Raw genomic sequence first — 19,735 nt, forward strand, 5'->3', positions numbered from 1 at the left:
CAGTCAGGGCACATGACTGGGTTGTGGACCAGGCTCCCAGTTGGGGGTGCACAAGAGGCAACCACACATTGATGTTTCTCTCCTTCTCTTTCCCCCTCTCTTCCCCTCTCTCTAAAAATAAATAAATAAATAAATAAACAAATAAGTAATTTTTAAAAAGCCAAAAAAAGGAGTAAAAAGTAACAGTTGAAACTAATTTTTTTAAAAAGTAAATAAATAAAATCTTAAAAAATAAAAAGGAAAAAGAAAAAAGAATACATGCTCATCACCGCTCCTGGGTCTATAAAGGTAACAATATGAAATGATGCTTCCTTGTTGGGTTCTGGGTTCAATCATTTATATTATGAAAAGCAGATTATATAGAATACAATACATCATTACAAGTGTGAAAAGTAGATGAAAACCGCTGGAAAGGGCCTGGCAGAGAGGAAGTGTCCAGAAAATGATAGTTATGCTGATGAAGAGGGAGGACGGAGAAAGGAGGGGAAGGGGGAGAGAAGAAGAGGAAGGAGGAAGAAGAGGGAGAGGAGGAAGGAGGCAGAAGGGGCAGGAGAGAAGGCAGAGAGGGCGCCGGCACTCAGCAATGGCCCAGCACAGCCGGGGCGCACAGGAGGTGCTCAATAACGCCCACTGCGCTCCCCACTCTGGGCTTTGTTCATCGCCCACATGGAGACTGAGGTCTATACCAGTGGATCGCCTTCCCCCGCCCAGGTCACCCCCAACAGCTGAGCAAGGACAGGGCCCCAGACCCCCACATCCCCTTCTCCTGAGACACGTGCCCCTGGTGAACCCCAGACCCGGCATCTGCCTCAATTCCCCAGAACGGCTCTGTGTCAGCTGGCCCCAAAGGCCCCAAGGCCAGGGCCCGGGACCCTCACCTCCTTCTCTGAGGGGCCTGCGGGCACAGGCGGGGAGGGCCTGCAGCGAAGGTCCACGTCTACCCACACTACTCTCAAGTGACTGCCCTTGCCCTCCAGCCAGCAAAGTGCATCACAGGGACCAGCGTGACCCCTCCCTCGTGCCTTCGGGGCCTCCCTCCCGCCAGCTGCTGCTGTGGGCAGCTTGGGTGATGACCAGGACGGCCCTCCCCAGGCCCCGGGGCCACTTACCCCAGGACCTTCATAGAAGGCACTTTGGGCCTCCCCGGGGTTATCCAGGAGGTCATCACTGTCGAGCTGCAACAAGACCCGCCCCCACCCAAGGTCAAAGGTCAGCGGGGCAGTAAGCCAGCCCTGCTCTAGCACAAAACCAAAAAGACAAAGACGAGGGGGGCGGGGGCGAGGTGTCCCCAGCACTGAGCCCCTCAGCCTGGCTTCCTAGGTTCTCCCGACACCATGGCTGCCTGGACTAGAGAATCCGGCCTCCGCGCCTCTGCCCGGGCTGCGCCCGTCTTTTGCCCTCCGTCACTTTGGTAACGCCTCCTTCAGGGCTTGTCATACATGCCACCTCCTCCTAACAGCTCTCCGTCCCTGCTCACAAAGTCACTCCGAGTACCTGGCACAACCCGCCACCCGGGCAGGGGACCCGCGTGCCGTGCCTGTCCCGGGAGGGCAGGGACTTGGCCGGCTTCCAGGAGCACCTTCAGCACCTAGGACAGCGCCTGGCCTTGCCAGTTCCTCTCCAGAGCCGCAGGCGGGGACATCCAACAGCCCCCCATGGGTTTCTGGAATTCATCCCAAATTCCCAATCGCACAAAACGGTACCACAGCCCACTCCACTGCTCAGGCCAAAACTCAGGAGCCTTCTAGACACTCGTCCTTGACATCAAGACCAGTTGACTCTGCCTCCCAGAGAGACCCCAAGGCCAGCACCCGGCCCCTCCTCACCGCCTGCCCCGTGGCCCGGGCCACCCTCCTCCGACAGCCTCGCCGCCTCCACCCCAACAACTGACACGCCTCCTTGCAAAAACTGGAGCTCCCTTCCCGTCCCCATGTCCCCATGGGTGTGGGCTGGCGCAGTGACTCACAGGAGGGAATACAATCTGACAGAAGTGACAGCGTGTGACTTCCAGGGTCATAAAAGGCACTGAGCTTCCTCCTGGGTCACTCGCTCTGGGCAAACCAGCTGCCGAGTCGTGAGGACACATAAGCAGCCCCCAGGAGATGTCCCCGTGGTGAGGAGCTGAGGAGCTGAGGCCTCCAGCCAACGGCCATGGCCCCAGACAAGCCCTCGGAGGCCAGTGGTCCCAGCGGCCCCCTGACTGCAGCCCCAGCAGAGACCGTGTGCCAGGCCACGCAGCGAGACCGCTCCCCGACTCCTGACTCTCGCTGAGCTCTAACGCATGTTTGAAGTCCCTAAGCGTTGGGGAAATTTGTTACGCAGCCCTGGGTGACTGCTACAACTCGTGGCGGACAGACCTCCCCTCTCCCCTGCTCTGTCCCACTCTCTGGGGTGAGAATTGGATACGGCATTCCCCTGCCTAACACCTGCCAGAGCTGCCCGTCACGTTCAAAATAAAACCTAAACTCCTCGATCCAGGTCTTCCAGGCCCTGCGAGGCTCGATGACTTTGTCACTTCCAGTCTCACCTCCTACTGGTCTCCCCTTCAGCCCCACCCCACCAGCCTTCTTCCTGTTTCTCAAATATGCCGACTTTTCCCGCCTTTGTACCTGCTCTTGGCCTGCCCAGAGCGCCATGGCACCTCCCTTTGATCCCCCAGGTTCACCTTCAACGTCACCTCCTTAGAGAGACTTTCCCTGACCACACCAGCTAAAGAAGCCCCTGCCACCACACCCCCCCATCCATTTCCTTTTAAACCTCTCTTGTTGCGCAAGGGACACTATTATTTCTCGTCCTGTTCTGCATGGTGCTTTCCCCTGCCACCTTTCCCGGTTACTGGTTACTCTGCTGATCAAGGAAATGCGTACGGCTTGAGGACAGGGACGGGCCATCTCTTTTGCCTCATCACAACCCCTCTGCCCGGCCCACAGAAGAAGCAGGGAACAGGTCACCCCCTATTCCACGGCCCCTGCCCCGGAGTGCCTCCCTGCCCGGCACTCACCTTCTCGGATCCATGAAGGAAGTCATTGAGGGCCTGAGGGTCACTGGAAGAGAGAAGGGAACAGACACTGAGGAGGTGAGGGGCGGGTGGGGGAGGGAAGGGGGAGGGAGGGTGGGAGGAGCCCGTTACTCACCAAATCACATCCAGTAAGCATCTCCCATCCTCATCATCCATCGCCACTGGATGGGGCAGGACGGGAAGAGGGTAAGGGGGACAGGTTAGATTTCAGCAGCATGCCCAGACCCTCCCTTCCAGGACTGTTCCCTGGGGTCACGGCCCCTGGAGGGGAGCAGGTTTCCGTTCCCTGCGTCTTCGGGCACGGGAGGGGGCGGGAGCCGCTCTCAGGTGCCCTCCCTGCAGAGGCCCCGGGCCAGCCACAGCTGCCTACGCCTCCTCCCCACAGAGTCTGAAAACGCCGAGGATGACATCACCCAAGACGAAGCAGGCCCTGATCACACGCAGCCCCGTGCTCAGTACTTCTCACACTCTTAACTCAACCTCACAGCACCCCTCGAGGTGGGTCCCGCCGCCCCCACTCTGCAGATGAGGAAACGGAGGCACAGAGACCCCCAGTCTCCACCGCCCAGCTGGCAGGTGGCAGAGTCGGGCCTGGAGCCTGGGGCCCTCATAGCCACGCTGCCCTGCCTGCCCGAGCACAGGGCCTGCCCAGAGCGCGGTGCCAGGGGTCTATCCTACAGAGAACAGGAGGTGGAGGGGGGTGCAGGCAGCAAGAAGGGCCTGTGAGCCCAGATTCTGGGCCCCCCTTGAAGGTACATGCAGAGTGGTTCCCCAGGAAGGGCAGACAAGAGAGAGGGGCCACCGGCAGGAGGACGGGGATGGCGGCCGGCGGGCTGAGCGCTACACGGCTGCAGGCCCCTTCCTACAGGAGAGGGCGAGGACGCTCTCCGCCTCTGCCCCCCCATCCCCCACACCTAACCCTCCATCTTTCCAACCACCCCTCCATCCCTCCGAGCTTCTGCCCGCCCATTTGGCCCAACTGCCATTCAAACAGCGGGCCGTCCCTTCCTCCGGCACGCAGACGCCTGTCCCTTCTGCCCGCTCATCCTTCGTCCCAGGGACGCTTGAGGACGCAGAAGTCCCAGCCAGGCCCTCAGCGGTGCAGCCCAGGGCCGTGGAGCGCCTGCCCTCTGCCTTTTTGGGGGGTGGGAGGGTGGGGGGAGGGGCTCCTGAACCTCACTGAGCATGTTGTGAATGTCAGGGACTCCCCTCTCCCCACCGCACACATACAAACCCCTCACCCCACCGCACTCTGAACAACCCTCACTGAGACGCCCTAATGGCCATGCCAGCTCCCATGACCTCAGCTGCTCTGTGGGGACCTAGGGCTGGGCGAGGGTCCTTCCAAACAGGGCCTCGGGAGCTGATGATGGAAAGACACTCTTGCAGAAGCGTGCCTGTGGCCTGAAACATTACACCTGCTTCCCAGGGTTCACAGTACATACATGTGCTGGTATGTACACACAGGCACACCACACGGGCCACAGTGAACAAGCCCAGGTCTGCAACAGCACAGGCCACGCAGACTCGTGCACCCTCCGCCTCACGTGCCAATCCCTCTCCCTCTCGGAGCTGGCCACGGGGACGTCCCCAGAAGGCCCTTCCTCGACTTTGGCTGCACTTAGCGGTGGTGACACATCTCTGACTCCACAACTCGGCACCGCTTATACTTCCTTCCTCCTGTGTCGCCAGATCCATGGCCTAAAGCCCCTGCCCTTCTCAACCAGCCACGGGGAACAGGGAGGAACAAGGCCCAGCCAGGGGAGGAAAGAACCAGATATGCAAAGAATCTGGAGAAAAAGGAGAGGAAGACCCCGTGTGCAGCTGACATGGTGGCACGGACAGCCCAAGTGACCCGGGGGCCCAGGCTGGAGAGAAGGGGCCGCAGGGTGTCACTAAGCCAGCCTCTGCCAACGAGGAATGCCCCGCCCTAGCCCAGGGGGGTGAACTGAGGGGCAGCACCCCTCCGGGGATGCACCGGGACCCCCCGGCTGGTTACCTGTGCTACAAACGAATCATGAAGGGAAGGAGGGGGTGTCCGCTCCAGGTCTACGCAGGGCCCCCAGCCGGGGACTTGGGGAGTGTCCTTTCGGGGGCCAGCTGTGGAGAGAGAATGATAGAGAGGCTGTGAGCGAGAAAGTCAGCAAAATGAGAAAGACGTCGCTGGGGGCGCGGTGCGTGAGGCGGAAGTAAGACGCAGGGAGAACAGGAGAGAGGGGACGTGTGTTTAAAGGAGAGGTCACATACAACTTTAAAACCACATAAAACAACACCTTATGTTATCATATACACATATGTACTGTCCTTTATGCACACATGTATAGTATTGTAGATACACATACATACTACATAGCAGTAGATAACGTTACACAGTTATATGCACATCAACCCAACAAAGTACCGTCAGTTCTGGTTCCGCGTGGTACTCATGCTCTAGGAAGGTCCCGTGAACACTGAACTAGTGAAAACTGAGTCACCACTCCTGGGGAAAGACCAGGGACTAGGCTCCCACAAGCGTCTTGTCACATTTTCATCAACCGACCCATGGCTTCTTTGGGATCCCATCCAGGACCCCTCGCTGACTAGAAATCGCCACGGCGTTGGCACGGGACACAACTGACAGCCCTGGCTCGTGCCAAGTAGCATGTCTCCAACACAGGTCTTCTCACTGCGGGGCGCATCCCCGCCTCCCTGGCCTCAGGAACGCCGGCTCGGCGTGAGCACCGTGCTGGGTGGCCATGACAGCGACCTCAGCTGGTCCCATGCGTGACTGTGTTTCACGGCTCTGCACATGCCTGCCAGTGACCCGGAAGGCGGAATGAGTGTTGAGAGTTGAGGTGACATGTGGCAATGAGCAGGACCCCACAAACGGCGAGGTCCCCTATAAGGATGGCCACGAGTCCCCGTGACTGCGGGCCCACTGTGCGCTGGCGCTGGTTTTCAGCACTCTGCACATACTAACCCACCTCACCTTCTCTACGTCCCTCCGAGGCGGGGCTTTCCTGAGCCCCCCGTCTGCAGAGGAGAGAACTGAGGTTCAGAGCATGTTTTATTTATTTATTTTAGAGAGAGGGGAAGGGAGGGAGGGAGAGAAACATCAACGTGTGGTTGCTTCTCGCGTGGGAATCGAACTGTCAACCTTTCAGTTCACAGGCCGGCGCTCAATCTGCGGAGCCACACCAGCCAGGGATCAGAACACTTAGCACCGTGCCCAAGACCCCGCACCTGGCAGTGGCCAGGCTGGGACGTGAGGCAAGGCAGGCCCCCTCCAGAGCCCCTCCCCCTTAGCCACTATCACACAGAGGATGCTCACTGCATTGTTTCTCTTTTAAGACCTGAAGCAAATATGGCAAAAATGTGGAGATAAGCCACAGGTGGGTGACCTGCTTGTACAGGCTTTTGTTATCACTCCAGGAATGCAGATAAAGAGAATGCTAGAGAGTGGCGTGCTAGAGAGAGGAATGAGAGCCTGGGCTGGCTGGCCTCCCCTCCCCCTCCTCCTGGCCCCAGGAAGGTCTAGAAGGCAGCTGTCACAAGACCCTGGGTCCCACCTAGATGCCAGGTGTCCTGCCCTGGCCTGGAGCTCACGACTCACAGGGCCCTTTCAAGGGGGCAGCCAGGTTCCTGGATGCTTCCCCACCCCCACCCCTGCCTGGGGAGCGGCCCAAGCTCTGTGCGCCACCCCCCACACACAGCAGGCCACCCGCCAGCAGTCAGCCCAGAGCGGGCTTCTTCAAACCCACCCAGGAGGCTCCAGACTTCTTGCGAATTTCTCATCCATGTGTTTTCATTCCAGTGGTTACATCAGAGAAACGAGCGAGGGAGGGAGGAGCGAGGGAGGGAGGTGACCTACACCCTGCTAAGCTGTCGGGGCTTGACAGCTCTGACTTGTGCGTTACAACGCATGTAAATTTCACCTTTAAAACTGAAAACTAAGGCTTCATCATCTAGTGGCAGTGGGTGGGGGGAGGGGGAAGCAATAGCGGCAACAAGCTGACAACTGTTCAAGCGGGTGACAGGGAGCTGCAGCTCGCTCCTTTGCGTGTTTCTGAAACTTTAAAGAGAACAATGTGTCAAGGCTTAGCAGGCCTGGGCTCCTGAGATGCCTCACCCTGACATTTGGGCACGCAGGGTGGCATCTGTCTCCCACTGGGTTGTTGCCAGGAGGTCCACCGTGGGGTGACAATTCTGGGGCTAGAGTCAGGGGGGTTCGAATCTCCACTCCCCACCCCCCCACAGGCTGGGTGACATAGGGCAACTGACTTCGGCTCTCTGGGCCTCGGTGTCCTCATCTGTAAAATGGGCACGATCCTGGGCCCTGCCTCTCCCATGGCGGTGGAGAGGCTCTTAGAACAGGGCCTGGCCTTCAGTCAGGGCAGGGCAGGTGCTGGTATTGATACTATTGGTCTTGGTATTATTTTGTGAGCACCACTAAGTGAGATAAGGTCAGAGGTACAGAGGCCTCCAGCTTCTGCCCTCTGCTCCCCAGTCTCCTCTCCACCTGGTCTCACACTGATCTCAGGCCCCACCCTGGATCCAGAGGATCAGAAACCAGGAGGGGGGCCAGAGCTGCTGCATTTTTAACAAACGGCCCAGACTCAGAGTGGCCAGTTTCTACGGAGCTGCAGTGCACGCACGGCCGGCCCAGGGCTCCCCGCAGGAACTGAGAACTTTGCCAAAGAGCTGAGGCAGGTGGTATGTGGGTGAGGGAGGCCTGGGTCCCCATCCCCGCACGGCCACTGACCAACTGCGCGCCCTACAACAAGCTGCTCAGCCTCCCTGGGCCCTGGGCCCCTCTGGAAAATGCAGACAACATGACATTCCCCCATTAGGCTGTTTTACACGAACATCCTTAAACCTCACGCATTTGGTAAGTGATATACACTAGCTGTACAGGCACGCGGCAGAGAGATTGCGGGTTTGGTTCCAGAACACTGCAATGGAAGCACCACAACGAAGCACATGAGTCATAATCTTTTTGCTTGTGGAGGTCTCACCTTCAATTTGTAAAAAACAAAACAAACAAAAAAGCAGTATCTGTGAAGCACATTAAGAGGTATGCCTGTCATCGTTCTTACCTGCCACTGTGACTACTGAGCACTGTGGCCACACCCAGAGCTTTCTGGCCACAGCCCGGCTGGGAGACAAAAGTCCCAACTCCCAGGTTTTCCACCTGGTGCCCTGTGCCATGTGTCATCCTTGAGCACATTTGGGACAGTTTATATGTCACACGCTTCAGCCGTGGGTTGTGCACATGGTCCGACCAAAACTGCTGGACACCGAGTCTCCTCGAATCCATTCAATCCCGTCATTACCCTCATTTCTCAGATGAGATCATCGAGGCTGAACAGAGCAGTGATGGGGAAACAAGGGTCCACACATGGACGAAATGTGCCCACCCCCCGCATGCTCGGGGTTCAACCAGTATCCCATAAGGACACAAATGAACCCAACTGTGGAAAAAGAGAATTTGAGGTGCCTGGATATTGGATGATACTAAGGAGTTGTGATTAAGATTCTAGGTGTAGCCCTGGCCGGGTGGCTCAGCTGGTTGGAGTGCGGTTCTGTACACCAAAGGGTTGCAGGTTCGATCCCCAGCCAGGGCACATACCTAGGTTGCGGGTTTGATCCCTGGTCAGGGCAAACGATCAATGTTTCTCTCTCATTCTGATGTTTCTCCCTCTCTCTAAAACATATCCTCGAATGAGGATTAAAAAAACAAATTCTAGGTGTAATAATGACACCATGGTTTTTGTTTTTTCCCTTTAGAATCCTTCCTTATCTTTTAGAAAATACATCCTAAAATATCTAGGGGTAAAATGATAGAATGCCTGTGATTTACTGCAAAATAATCCAGTCGTGGGGGGTGTGCAGGGAGCATATAGACCTACGCTGCCCACAACGGGAGCCACAGCCACATGTTCACGTTCATGAACTAAAGTTAGGGCAAAGGACTTCAACAGACATTTCTCCAAAGAAGATACAGCAGCGGCCATAAGCACGGGAAAATATGATCAACATCATTCATCATCAGGGGAAGGCAATCAAAACCGCAGCCTCACACCTGTCAAGACGGCCAGTGTCAATGAAACACAAAGTCCCAGGTGCTGGTGGGGACGAGGAGAGATCGGAACCCTGTGCACCGCTGGCGGGAACGGCACACGGTGCAGCTGCTGTGAACAGCCTGGCGTTTCCTCAAAAAACGAAAAATAGAATTAGCACACGATCCAGCAATTGCACTTCTGGGTACGCATCCAGAAGCACCGAGAGCAGGGTCTCGAAGAGGGATCCGCACTCCACGGCCACAGCAGTGTCGTTCACGACAGACGAGGCGCGGCAAGAGCCCACGTGTCCGTCCGCAGATGAAGGAACACCAGGTGGCGGGCGGGCACCGGCGAAGGACAACTATTCAGGAAGGAAATCCTGACCCGGGCTCAACACGGTGACCCCTGGAACACGGCTAAGTGACATCAGCCAGTTGCAACAAGACGGACGCTCTGCGATTCCACGTCTGAGGAACACGCACCGAGAGGCAGTGGGCGGGGCTTGTCAGGGGGCGGGGCTTGTCAGGGGCGGGGCTTGGTGGGGGTGGGGGAGGACGGGTTTATTTTAATTGTAGAGTTCCGGTTCTGCAGGAGGGAACGCGCTCTGCAGACGGGCGGTGCTAATGTTTGCAACAGCAGTGTGGCTGTACTTAACGCCGCGGACCTGCACACTTAAACATGGCTAAGATGGTGAATTTTATGTGATGTGTACTGTACCACAACTTAAAAACTGAAAAAAAAAAAAAAAAAGGAGAGGACATTAGGAATCTAAGTTTTAAATATAGATATTTATATTAAAAAATTCAATGAAATTAAGCATTTGGTTCTGTCACCTAAGTGACATTTCAAGGGCTCAAGATGAGCCACATGTGGCTGCGGCTGCCGTAGGGGAGGGCACAGATGTAGAACACGTCCATTGTGGCAGAAAGCTCCCCTGCACAGCGCTGCTCGGCAGGAATGGTGGGAAAAGCCGTGGCCGGTGTGGCTCAGTGCGTTGGGCTCCTCCCACAAAGCGAAAGGTCGCTGGTTCGATTCCCAGTCAGGGCACACGCCTGGGTTGCAGGCACGGTCCTTGGTGGGGGCAAAAGGCAGCCAATCAATGTTTCTCTCCCTCTCTTCCACCCTTCCCCTTTCTCTTAAAAAAATAAAGAAAAAAAAGAAAAGAATGGTGGAAAAGTGAAAATTGGTGGAGTTGGTTGATTTGGAGAGTGGGGCCTTGTCCATGTTTTACTATTCTCTCTACTTTGTACATATTTAAAAATTTCCATAGTGAAAAAATTTTAACTACAAAAATACTTTAATATCAAATATCACTGTCTGTTTGATTGTTTGGTTGTTTATTGTGCCCCACTTGCCCCCACCGAGCAGGATTTCTGCGTGTTGCGTACCCTGCCCCTGTACAGTGCATGGCACGCAGGAGGGGCCTCAGTGAATATTTAGTAAATGGATCTGCAGAAGTGAAACAGACCCACTCATTCATTCTAGGAGCAGCCTGGTGGAAAAGGCACTTATGAAGCACCCACTATGTGTCCAGCATGGGGAGAGCTAACGGTGCCAGAACGATACAGTCCTTGACCTTGGGGACTCCACGCACCTTGAAACACACGTATTCAAGAGCTCCTGAAAAAGTGACTCCTGTGGAATCCAAATTAGTGTGCAAAGCTGCCAATCCAAAAGCATTCACATGGGAGCAGAAGCTTTAAGAGCTTGCATGGTTCCCGCCTGAGCCCCAGAATGGAGCGGACACACGGACGGAGCCACCGCCAACCCACGAAGGGCACACACGCAAGCGCGAACGAGACTTTACTACTTAACACCACGGAGCTCTGTGGCACCTTATTACTGCCCATCGCTCAGCCAAAGCTGACTGATGCACCTTGAAAAGCTTGCTTGGCCCCCACGCTCCTTCCTCAGTCCCAGGCCTTGTGCTAACTCCATATGCACTGATCCCTCCCAGGCCCCAGTGAGGCAGGAAGAATGCTGACTCACACGTCACAGCTCAGGACACAGAGGGGTCGGGACCCTGCCGCAGACCACACTGTGGGGCAGAATTCGAACTCAGACCCTCAGCACCTGCTATAAAAAGCAGGAAAAGCGGGACCTGGAAACCACTGAAGCTCAAGGGAACAGCCACGACACACCAACGACAGAGCGTCCTTCCAGAAACTCGTGTGAATTCCTCCGGCACTTGTAATGCGATCGGAGTTTTGCGTTGTCATCGGGAGCTGTGCGGAAGCCAGACAGCTCAGCAGGGTAGGAATTCAAAGGCCCTGCTTGCTCCAGACACAGGCGAATTTTAATTTCCCAGCCCGAACTTCAGTAGCCCTCAGGTTATTAGCAAGTCATACAAATTAAAGTTGACGGAACTGTATCAGTGCCTAATGGGAAACAGGGGGGACAAGAAGGCAAGTAGCGAGGCCTGCCTGCTGCTTTGCCAAACACTGGTTCCCCAGCCCTCCTCCTCTTCCTCCCAGAGGCCTGAGGCTGCTCAGGATAACACTCGCCAATTCCAAGAGTTCGTCTTTTTCAAACAATGGGGCACGCCTTTGAGGGTTGTGAAATCAAATTAGCAGGTTATGACCACGTTTTTGTTTGTTTCTTTTAATTAAATGGTATAGAGTACAAAATAGAATGAGATAGACTAGAAAATATTAAGAGGCACCACACATGTTAAGCGTTAAGTATCCGTTTGTGACATTTGTCTGTATGGGTACATATTTCCTCCTGCGGTCAAAATAGCTTTGAAACAATTGGACTAAGCCAGTGACATGCCTATCCCCTCTCCCAGTCATTCACTTTCCCAGGCTTCCTTGCAGCTAGGTTAGCCACCGTTTCCTGCAAACAGTAAAAGTCAAAGTGTACAGAGTTGGGTTCTGCTCAATGAGACTTTTGGGGAAGACTGTGGCAGACCCTGGGCAAGTTTTTCTTCCAGAATGTAAAGACAGCACTTCTCTAGAGGGGAAAAAGTCTTTTGCTCCATGCTTCCAGCTTTGAATACAGCTGAGACAACCGGGGCTGTGGCTGCCATTGTGCAGCCACGAGACAACCAACCCAAGGCTGATAAGGTCCCTCGCAAAGGGCGGCTGTTGGGAGGACAGAAGGAGACCGGGTTCTTAACAACTCCTTGTGGGCTGACTGCCTCCAGACTTCTTAATCCTGACCGTTGGAGCCCCTATTAGGTTCTCCTTCTTTGCAGTCAGACACAACCTAACATACATGAACTTGCACTTCTGGTAACTTTGCAACCCATCACAAGGACTCTCATGGCTTTCCACGGGTCAGGGACCACTGTACACTCTTGAATCCACTGGAAGAGAGGCCCAGGCAAGTGGTAAAGAGGGCTGCTGGTGAGGAGATCTGGAAAAAAAAGAAGCCTACCGTGGTGATTGCCAAAGTGTCCAGAAACTTTTTTTTTTTTTTAAAGATTTTATTTATTTGCTTTTAGAGAGAGTGGAAGGAATGGAGAAAGAGAGGGAGAGAAACATCAATGTGTGGTTGCCTCTTGCACACCCCCAGCTGGAGACCTGACCCACGACCCAGGCGTGTGCCCTGACTGGGAATCGAACCAGCGACCCTCTGGTTCACAGACCAGCACTCGATCCACTGAGCCGCACCAGCCAGGGCTAGCCAGAAACTCTTATCCTCCCTAGTCTCACATTCTGTAGCTCCACTGGTTAAGGCATGAAGCCTATTACCCAACCACTGAACTTGGGCTAGCATGTTGACTTGCCTTGGCCAACAATGTGGCAGAAGGGATGGTGGGCATCTCTGAGGCTGTGCCTTAGACACCTGGCATACTTTTACTCTCTGCCCACTGCCGTGTGAAGAAACCCAGGCTAGCCCATTGGAGGATAAGAGACACATGCCTGTCATCTCCATCATCACAGCTCACAGCCAGCCAGCACCAGAGGCAGAGCTACTCAGCTGACAAACTGCTGGCACAGGTACCCAGGAAAGACCCCACAGTGCCCAGCAGTGCCCAGTCCAAACTCCAGCCACTGGGATCATGGTTTTGTTTGGTGCGTATTCCAGAGATGGCTGCAACATCTCCAATCATCCAGATCCCCACAACGTGATCTTGCTACTCCCCTCGAATGAAGACTGAGACTGCTTCAGCGGGACAGTGCAACAGAATGGCCACCGTGCGATTTCTGAGGCTAGGTCGCAAAAGGCGATTCAGTTTCCGCCTTGTCTGCTGGGACAGTTAACCTGAAAGCCATCAGAAAGGCTGATGGGGGACTCAGATGTTGGCAAATTTTAGTTTCAGGTAACAGCTAATAAGCTTAGTAATCAATGTTTGTAAAGAGCTATTGTTTCAGGAGCTGTAGGTAGGACCCACCCTGACTCCAGGAGACCATAAGCGGCTCCACCTTGTGCCTCAGGGGGCCTGCAGGCCATCAGGATGGTGTCTGAGCCATTGAGCCTCAGGGCACAGGGACCACCGCCCAGGGCACAGATAAGGAACGCTGCAGCTTTTATCCCATTAACCTTTTCCCTGAGTTCCAAACCCCTTACCTACTCTTCCTATAAAAAGGGCCTGTTTATAATGGAACTTAGGACAGTCTGTTAGGGTACAAACCTACTATCTTCTCAGATCGAGAACCATCTGAGTAAAGCGCCCATAAAGATTCAATCCTTGTCTCTGCTTATTGGGTCTGGCAGATGACAGGCAGCACAGACGCTGGCTTTTCCGGTTTTAAGACATGTGATTCCTCCAAGGCCACCATGCTAGGGGGATGCCAAAGCTAAGCACTGGAAGAGACCACAAGCAGGCGCTCTGGCTGATGTTCACGTCCTAAGACAACCCAGCCCAGTACGCGGACAAGCCTTCTGCCCCTGGCCTTTGAGTCTTCCCAGCCAAGACCCCAGACATCATGGAGCAGAGACCCACTGTGTCAAATCCCATGTGACATTCTCAACCCATGAAACCCAGACTGCTTTCACCTACTGTACGGGGGGTAGTTTGTTAAACAGCAATAGCCGCAGAACAGCCTCTGCACTGGGGGGCTATGATGTAGCAGCAGTGGATACAGCACCCTAGGGACCAGGTCCCGGCGTGGTTCCCTTCAGTTGCTGGGTCACCGGGCGGGGCGGGGCGGGGTGTCAGGCGGGTGCCGGGGGCTTAAAGCAGCATTTATTCAGCAGCCGGTAGGGAAGTGCTGGAGTACTTGAACAACGGGTGCGGCCAGGTCGGGTGCGGCCTGATGTGAACTCGGGCTGGGTGGGTGGAGAGGTGACGAGAGAAAGGGTGAGGCCTAAATCTGGGGAGGAACAGGGTATGGGACTGGGGTAGAGTGGCGAGCTCAGGGAGGTGGAACGGGTGTGCCCAGGGTGCGAGGTCAGGGCTGGTGGCCCTTAGTCCCCAGAGGGCGGCGTCTGCTGCTGCTGCTGCGTCACAGCCCCGACACTGAGAGGCCGGGCGAAGGGACGCTCGAACAGGGCGGAGGTGATATTTAAAATTCACCCACCGCTTCTCGAGGGTCGTTCAGCACCTCCTGTGCCCCTGCCCCGTGCTGGGCGCCGGGACTCCGGAGGGCAAACATGGCCAGACCGTCCCGGAGCTCAAGTCCACCAGGAAGGACACCAGCGGCACCTTGCACAAAAGGCCGTACAAAGCCTGCCAGGCTCCCTGCAGCCTTGCTCCCCCGTGCCAGCCCGCTTCCTCACCGGCCACCCGCTGACCTGCCAAAGCACAGGGCCGGCCTCTGCTCAGGAGCCCCCCCGATACGGAAGGAGTCGGGAAGGCCAGGCGTTGGAGGCGGTCAAGGTCTGGGCCCTGCGCCCTCGGCCGCCACCACTTCCTGCTTCGTCACCTTCAGCATCGCAGCCAAGGTTCGCAGAGCACGCCAGTGCTTCTCCCTATTTCATTCCATTCTCACAACGGTCCTGTGTGGCCGGTGTGGTTCCTCTCACACCCATGTCACAGACAAGAAAACTGAGGCAGAGAAAAGGCTTCTGTAGGTAGGTTGCCCAAGGTCACCAGTTAGCAGAATGGCAGAGCCAGGATTTGAACCTGGGCCGACAGGCTTCCAAGGTCATGGGAACTACACGGTGGGGCCAGCCTGGCTAGCTCCCCCACCAAACCCCAACCAGTGACTTTCTGCGGTGTCCTCACAGGTCCCCACCGTCCTCCGATAACCCACTCTGGCCCTCTTCCCCTTGCACCGTCCTGAAACACCATGGAAAGGTCAGTTCATTCCCCACACAGCTGGCAAGATGGGCAAACAGATGAGACGCGTGGGCTGGACTCAACGTACCAGAAGGCCAGCAAGTGACGCTCTTATGATGTATTTATTTCTAGGGCATCTGTAGTACACAGAAAGGTGGCCTCCCAGAAGGCTATGTGTCCACGACCCAGAGTCTGAATGTGGCCTTCTTTATTTGGAAAAAAAAAAAAAATCGCTCTGGCTGGTGTGGCTCAGTGGATTGAGCACCAGCCTGTGAACCAAAACGTCGCCAGTTTGATTCCCAGTCAGGGCACATGCCTGGGTTGTGGGTCAGGTCCCCAGTGGGGGGCGTGAGTGCGAGAGGCAACCACACACTGATGTTTCTCTCCCTCTCTTTCTCCCTCCCTTACCCTCTCTCTAAAAATAAAATAAAATCTTTAAAATATATATTTAAAAAAATCTTTGCAGATATAATTAAGGATCTCAAACTGAGATCACTCTAATCTGGGTGAGCCCTAAGTCCAATGATCTTTTGACAGAAGAGAAGACATAGCGGGCGAAGCACATGAAGACGGAAGCAGAGACTGGAATGAGGCAGCCACAATCCAAAGACCCCTGGGGCTACCGAAAGCTGGCGGTGAAGGCTCTTCCCCAGCTCCGCCAGTCCTGGGGGCCCTGTCCACACCTGGATTTTGGACTCCAGCCACCAGCACCGTGAGACGGTACATTTCTGTTATTTGAAGCCACCGTGTTTGTTGGGCTTGTTAAGGTGGCCACAAGGAACTAACGCAGGATGTACACTTATGGGACAGACACACGTCATCTGTCCTGGGTATGGGACGCGTGTGTAATGTATACACCAAGCGTCAAGCACAGCTGTCCAGGTTGTTCACTGCACAAAAGAACCCAGACAAGGGGACAAAGCCAGCGAGGTTCTGCTGACACTGGGGAGACCCAGATAAGTGCCATATTCGTCTGGAGAAAGGACCCCCTTCTCCTAATTCACACAAGGGAGACCCACTGGGCCATGCCCCCGTGAGGAGGCACCTTCCGCAATGCCGGGCAAAGGCTGGGCCTGGATAGGCAGCTGCTAAGCACTGTGTCTATTTCAAAGCCCAAGAAGGAAAACGGAAAAAATGTGGATTCCTTGCCCGCTCAGAGCCCTTAGGAGCAATTTGAAGAGCAATTAAAATCTACACCCGCTTTTCTTCTGAGTGACCTTTAGAGCTTGAAAATCATCAAGTGAGTTTAACAACGGAAACGCGTGCCCTGTAAGACGAGGATTGCTCATCGAGGGCCGGCGCCTAGCTCCTGAACGCCTGGTCGAGACAGGCCGTTACACACGCAAACATTCTGTGCGTTCTTTCTTTTCCCTTTTTGCCATTCGCAGCTCTTCTAAATGCAGCTACAAAGCCGCAGGCCTGCCAAGAAAATCAGCTACCTCAAACGTTTTCCATTTTTTCTTAATTCTAGTTTATAAAAAACAGGGAAATTCTGAGAAAGACAGAAACAGGCCGGGGGGCGGCGAGTGAGGAACAACAGGGGAGGTCCCTTGACCAGACACAGGGCCTTCAAGACACAGGCAACAGAGAAAGCTTCAAGTTCAGGGCAGATAGAGCGGAGAGAGGCAAAAAAGCCCCGGCGACATCCCACACGTGCCTTAAACCACTCATCCCTAAACCTGAGCCAGAATCACCCGGAGGCTTTTAAAATAAAGCCTGAGCCCTGGCTGGTGTAGCTCAGTGGACTGAGCTCTGGCCTGCGAACCAAAGGGCTGTCAGTTCGATTCCCAGTCAGGGCACAGGCCTGGGTTGTGGGCCAGGTCCCCAGTTGGGGGTGCACGAGAGGCGACCACATATTGGTGTTTCTCTCCCTCTCCTTCTCCCTCCCTTCCCTTTTCTATAAAAATAAAAAGAAATAAAATATTTAATAAATAATTTTTTAAAAAATAAAGACTGCGCTCTGACCGGTGTGGCCCAGTTGGTTGGGAGTCATCCCACAAAGTGAAAGGTCTCCGGTTCGATTCCCTTCAGGACACGTGACTGACTGGGTTGTGGGTTCGGTCCCCAGTTAGGGCACGTGTGAGAGGCAGCTGACCGATGTTTCTCTCCCTCTCTTTCTCCCTCCCTTCCTCTCTCTAAATAAATAAACAACCTTTAAAAAATAAAGAAAAAAAGATTGGGTCTCGGAATCAGCAGGTCTGGGGTGGGGCCAGAGAATGCGCGTTTCTAACAAGTTCCCACGTGGCGCTGAAGCTGCTGGTCCAGGGATCACGCCGGGAGGACCGCTGCCTCTTTTGTCTCCTTTCTGGGGCTCTTGCTTTCGTATTGAACACAAGCCACCAGTTCCCAGCCAGTGTCCAGGCCCCTGACAAAGTGGCCCCAGAGGGTCCTCCGCAAGGCTCGCTCAGGGGGCTCCGACAGCCGTTCCCAGACTGACATCCTGATAAACAGACCTTGGATTCGCTTCATTCGTCAACACACCCTCCCAGGAGGATGAATCACGAGTGTGGGCCTTTCCCCTTCTGCCAGCAACGTCTTTCTCAGCCTCCTTTGCAGCCAGGTGTGGACATGGGAAAGATTTTTACATTTGGACAAAGACAGGCCTTAATTCAGGAAGATTATTTCTCCCTGCTCCCTCTTTCTGTTGGAAAGACGGCTGTGGAGCCTGATGACAATGGCCGGCGCTACAGCAGTCATTCTGCATTCCTGAGGGGACGGTCAGGACAGTGAGTGAAGAGACAGGCCCAGCAGCTCAGCAACACTGAGCTGCCAAGCATCCCTGGAATGGCCTTCTGCCAGAGCGTCTCGTTCCAGAAGGGAATTAAAAGCCCAGATTAATAAAGGTCAAACCTACACCTAACTCTGACCCAGCTAGTCTACTCCAAGGTACTCACATCACCGAAGTGAAAAGTATGTCCACAAAAACATCTGCACAAACATTTCCACGGCAGCCTTATTCTCAACAGCCCCGGACCGGAGAGAGCACAGGTGCCATCGACAGATGGATGGATACACAAACTGTCCCAGCCACACAATGGAACACAGCTTCACATCGGAAGGGAATATGCTACTGATACATGCGGCAGGCATGATGACTCTGAAATGAACCATGCCGCGCAAAGGAAAGCAGACACAAGAGACTCCCCGCTGGGTGGTCCCTTTAAGTAAAGGGCTAGTGAAGCTGATGGGGAAAAAATCAGATGTCTGGGAGGAGGGAGGAGCCGGGAACCGGTACTGACAAGGAAGGTCCGTGAAGGAGCCTTTTGGGATGATGGAAAATTTTTTTTTTTTTAAAGATTTTAGTTATTTATTTTTTAGAGAGGGGAAGGGAGGAAGAAGATGGAGAGAAACATTGATGTGGGAGAGAAACATCAACCAGCCACCTCTTGCATCCCCCGGCCGGGGGCTTGGTCCGCAACCCAGGATGTGTCCTGCCAGGGAATCAAACGAGCGACCTGACCTTTTGGTTTGCAGGACAACGCCCAACCCACGGAGCCACACCAGCCAGGGTTGACGGAAATGTTCTGTATCTAGATCTGGGTGACTGTGATGTAGGAAATATGTGTCAAATTCATCAAGCTGTGCACTTAAGATCTATGTATTTTATTGTACATAATTCTACAATATCTCAGTAAAACACAGCTAATGTGCAAAAAAAAAGAAAAAAAAAAAGGGCCTACACAATCAATTCCTGTTACTCACCACGGTTACGTCCTGTAAAGGCCCACAAACACTGACTTAGGGACTAATGAACTGCATTGATCACGGGGGAAACCAGTGAGTCTCCGGTCACAACATTTGCAGCAGCTGATCAATACGTCACCGTGTTTTATGTGTGTTTCAGTTTAAAGACATCTTATTTAATATTGCTGATTTGGCACCGGCCTGCGAACCAAGTGTCGCTGGTTCGACTCCCAGTCAGGGCACATGACTAGGTTGCACGTCAGGTCCCCAGTTGGGGGCGTGTGAGAGGCAACCACACAGTGATGTTTTTCTCTCTCTTTCTCCTTTCCCCTCTCTCTAAAAACAAACAAACAAACAAATAGATATTTTTTTTTATAAATTGCTGATTTGTTCAGATTGAGCTCACGGCCTACAGCATTATGACTCACACCTGAAGGAAGCTTCTCGAACACACATATTTTCTCCATGAGGCACATCAGAGCCTGTGAGCTAAGGAAGGCTAGCCAGCACTTCAGCAGCGTGCTTGGGGGTGCATTTCAAACAGCTAAGTCACCACCAAAAAAATAAAAAACAAAACAAAAAAACCATAAAAATGTGAAAAACATGACACTAAATAAACCAAGAAAAAGATCCTTGTTCACAGTGTGAGAGCTGGATCGAGGCGGCCCAGCACTGCCCCTGACCTCAGCTGGGAACAGGTATGCAGGCCCCACCCGCAAATGACCGGGACAGCACTGTGGATTTGGGGACACAGAGCAGGTGCGGAGCTGGGGATTACAAAGAGCTTTTAGCAAGTTGGTGAACACACAAACGTGGCCC

General features: G+C 54.2%; 1 protein-coding gene across 1 annotated transcript in view; it reads right to left on the bottom strand.

Annotated features, from left to right (window-relative positions):
* Positions 1-19,735, bottom strand: part of BICRA (BRD4 interacting chromatin remodeling complex associated protein) — a 77,245-nt gene that overhangs the window by 17,067 nt on the left and 40,443 nt on the right. The window contains exons 2-5 of the mRNA XM_090260334.1: positions 5,019-5,119; positions 3,135-3,180; positions 3,002-3,044; positions 1,110-1,175 (exon numbers count right to left, since the gene is read on the bottom strand). Coding sequence (XP_090116460.1) covers positions 1,110-1,175; positions 3,002-3,044; positions 3,135-3,175 — 150 coding nt within the window. The 5' untranslated portion in view covers positions 3,176-3,180; positions 5,019-5,119. The remainder of the gene's footprint in view (positions 1-1,109; positions 1,176-3,001; positions 3,045-3,134; positions 3,181-5,018; positions 5,120-19,735) is intronic.

The sequence above is a fragment of the Furipterus horrens genome, unplaced genomic scaffold, assembly GCF_987537825.1.
Source record: "Furipterus horrens unplaced genomic scaffold, mFurHor1.1.pri manual_scaffold_13, whole genome shotgun sequence".
Taxonomy (NCBI): Eukaryota; Metazoa; Chordata; class Mammalia; order Chiroptera; family Furipteridae; genus Furipterus; species Furipterus horrens.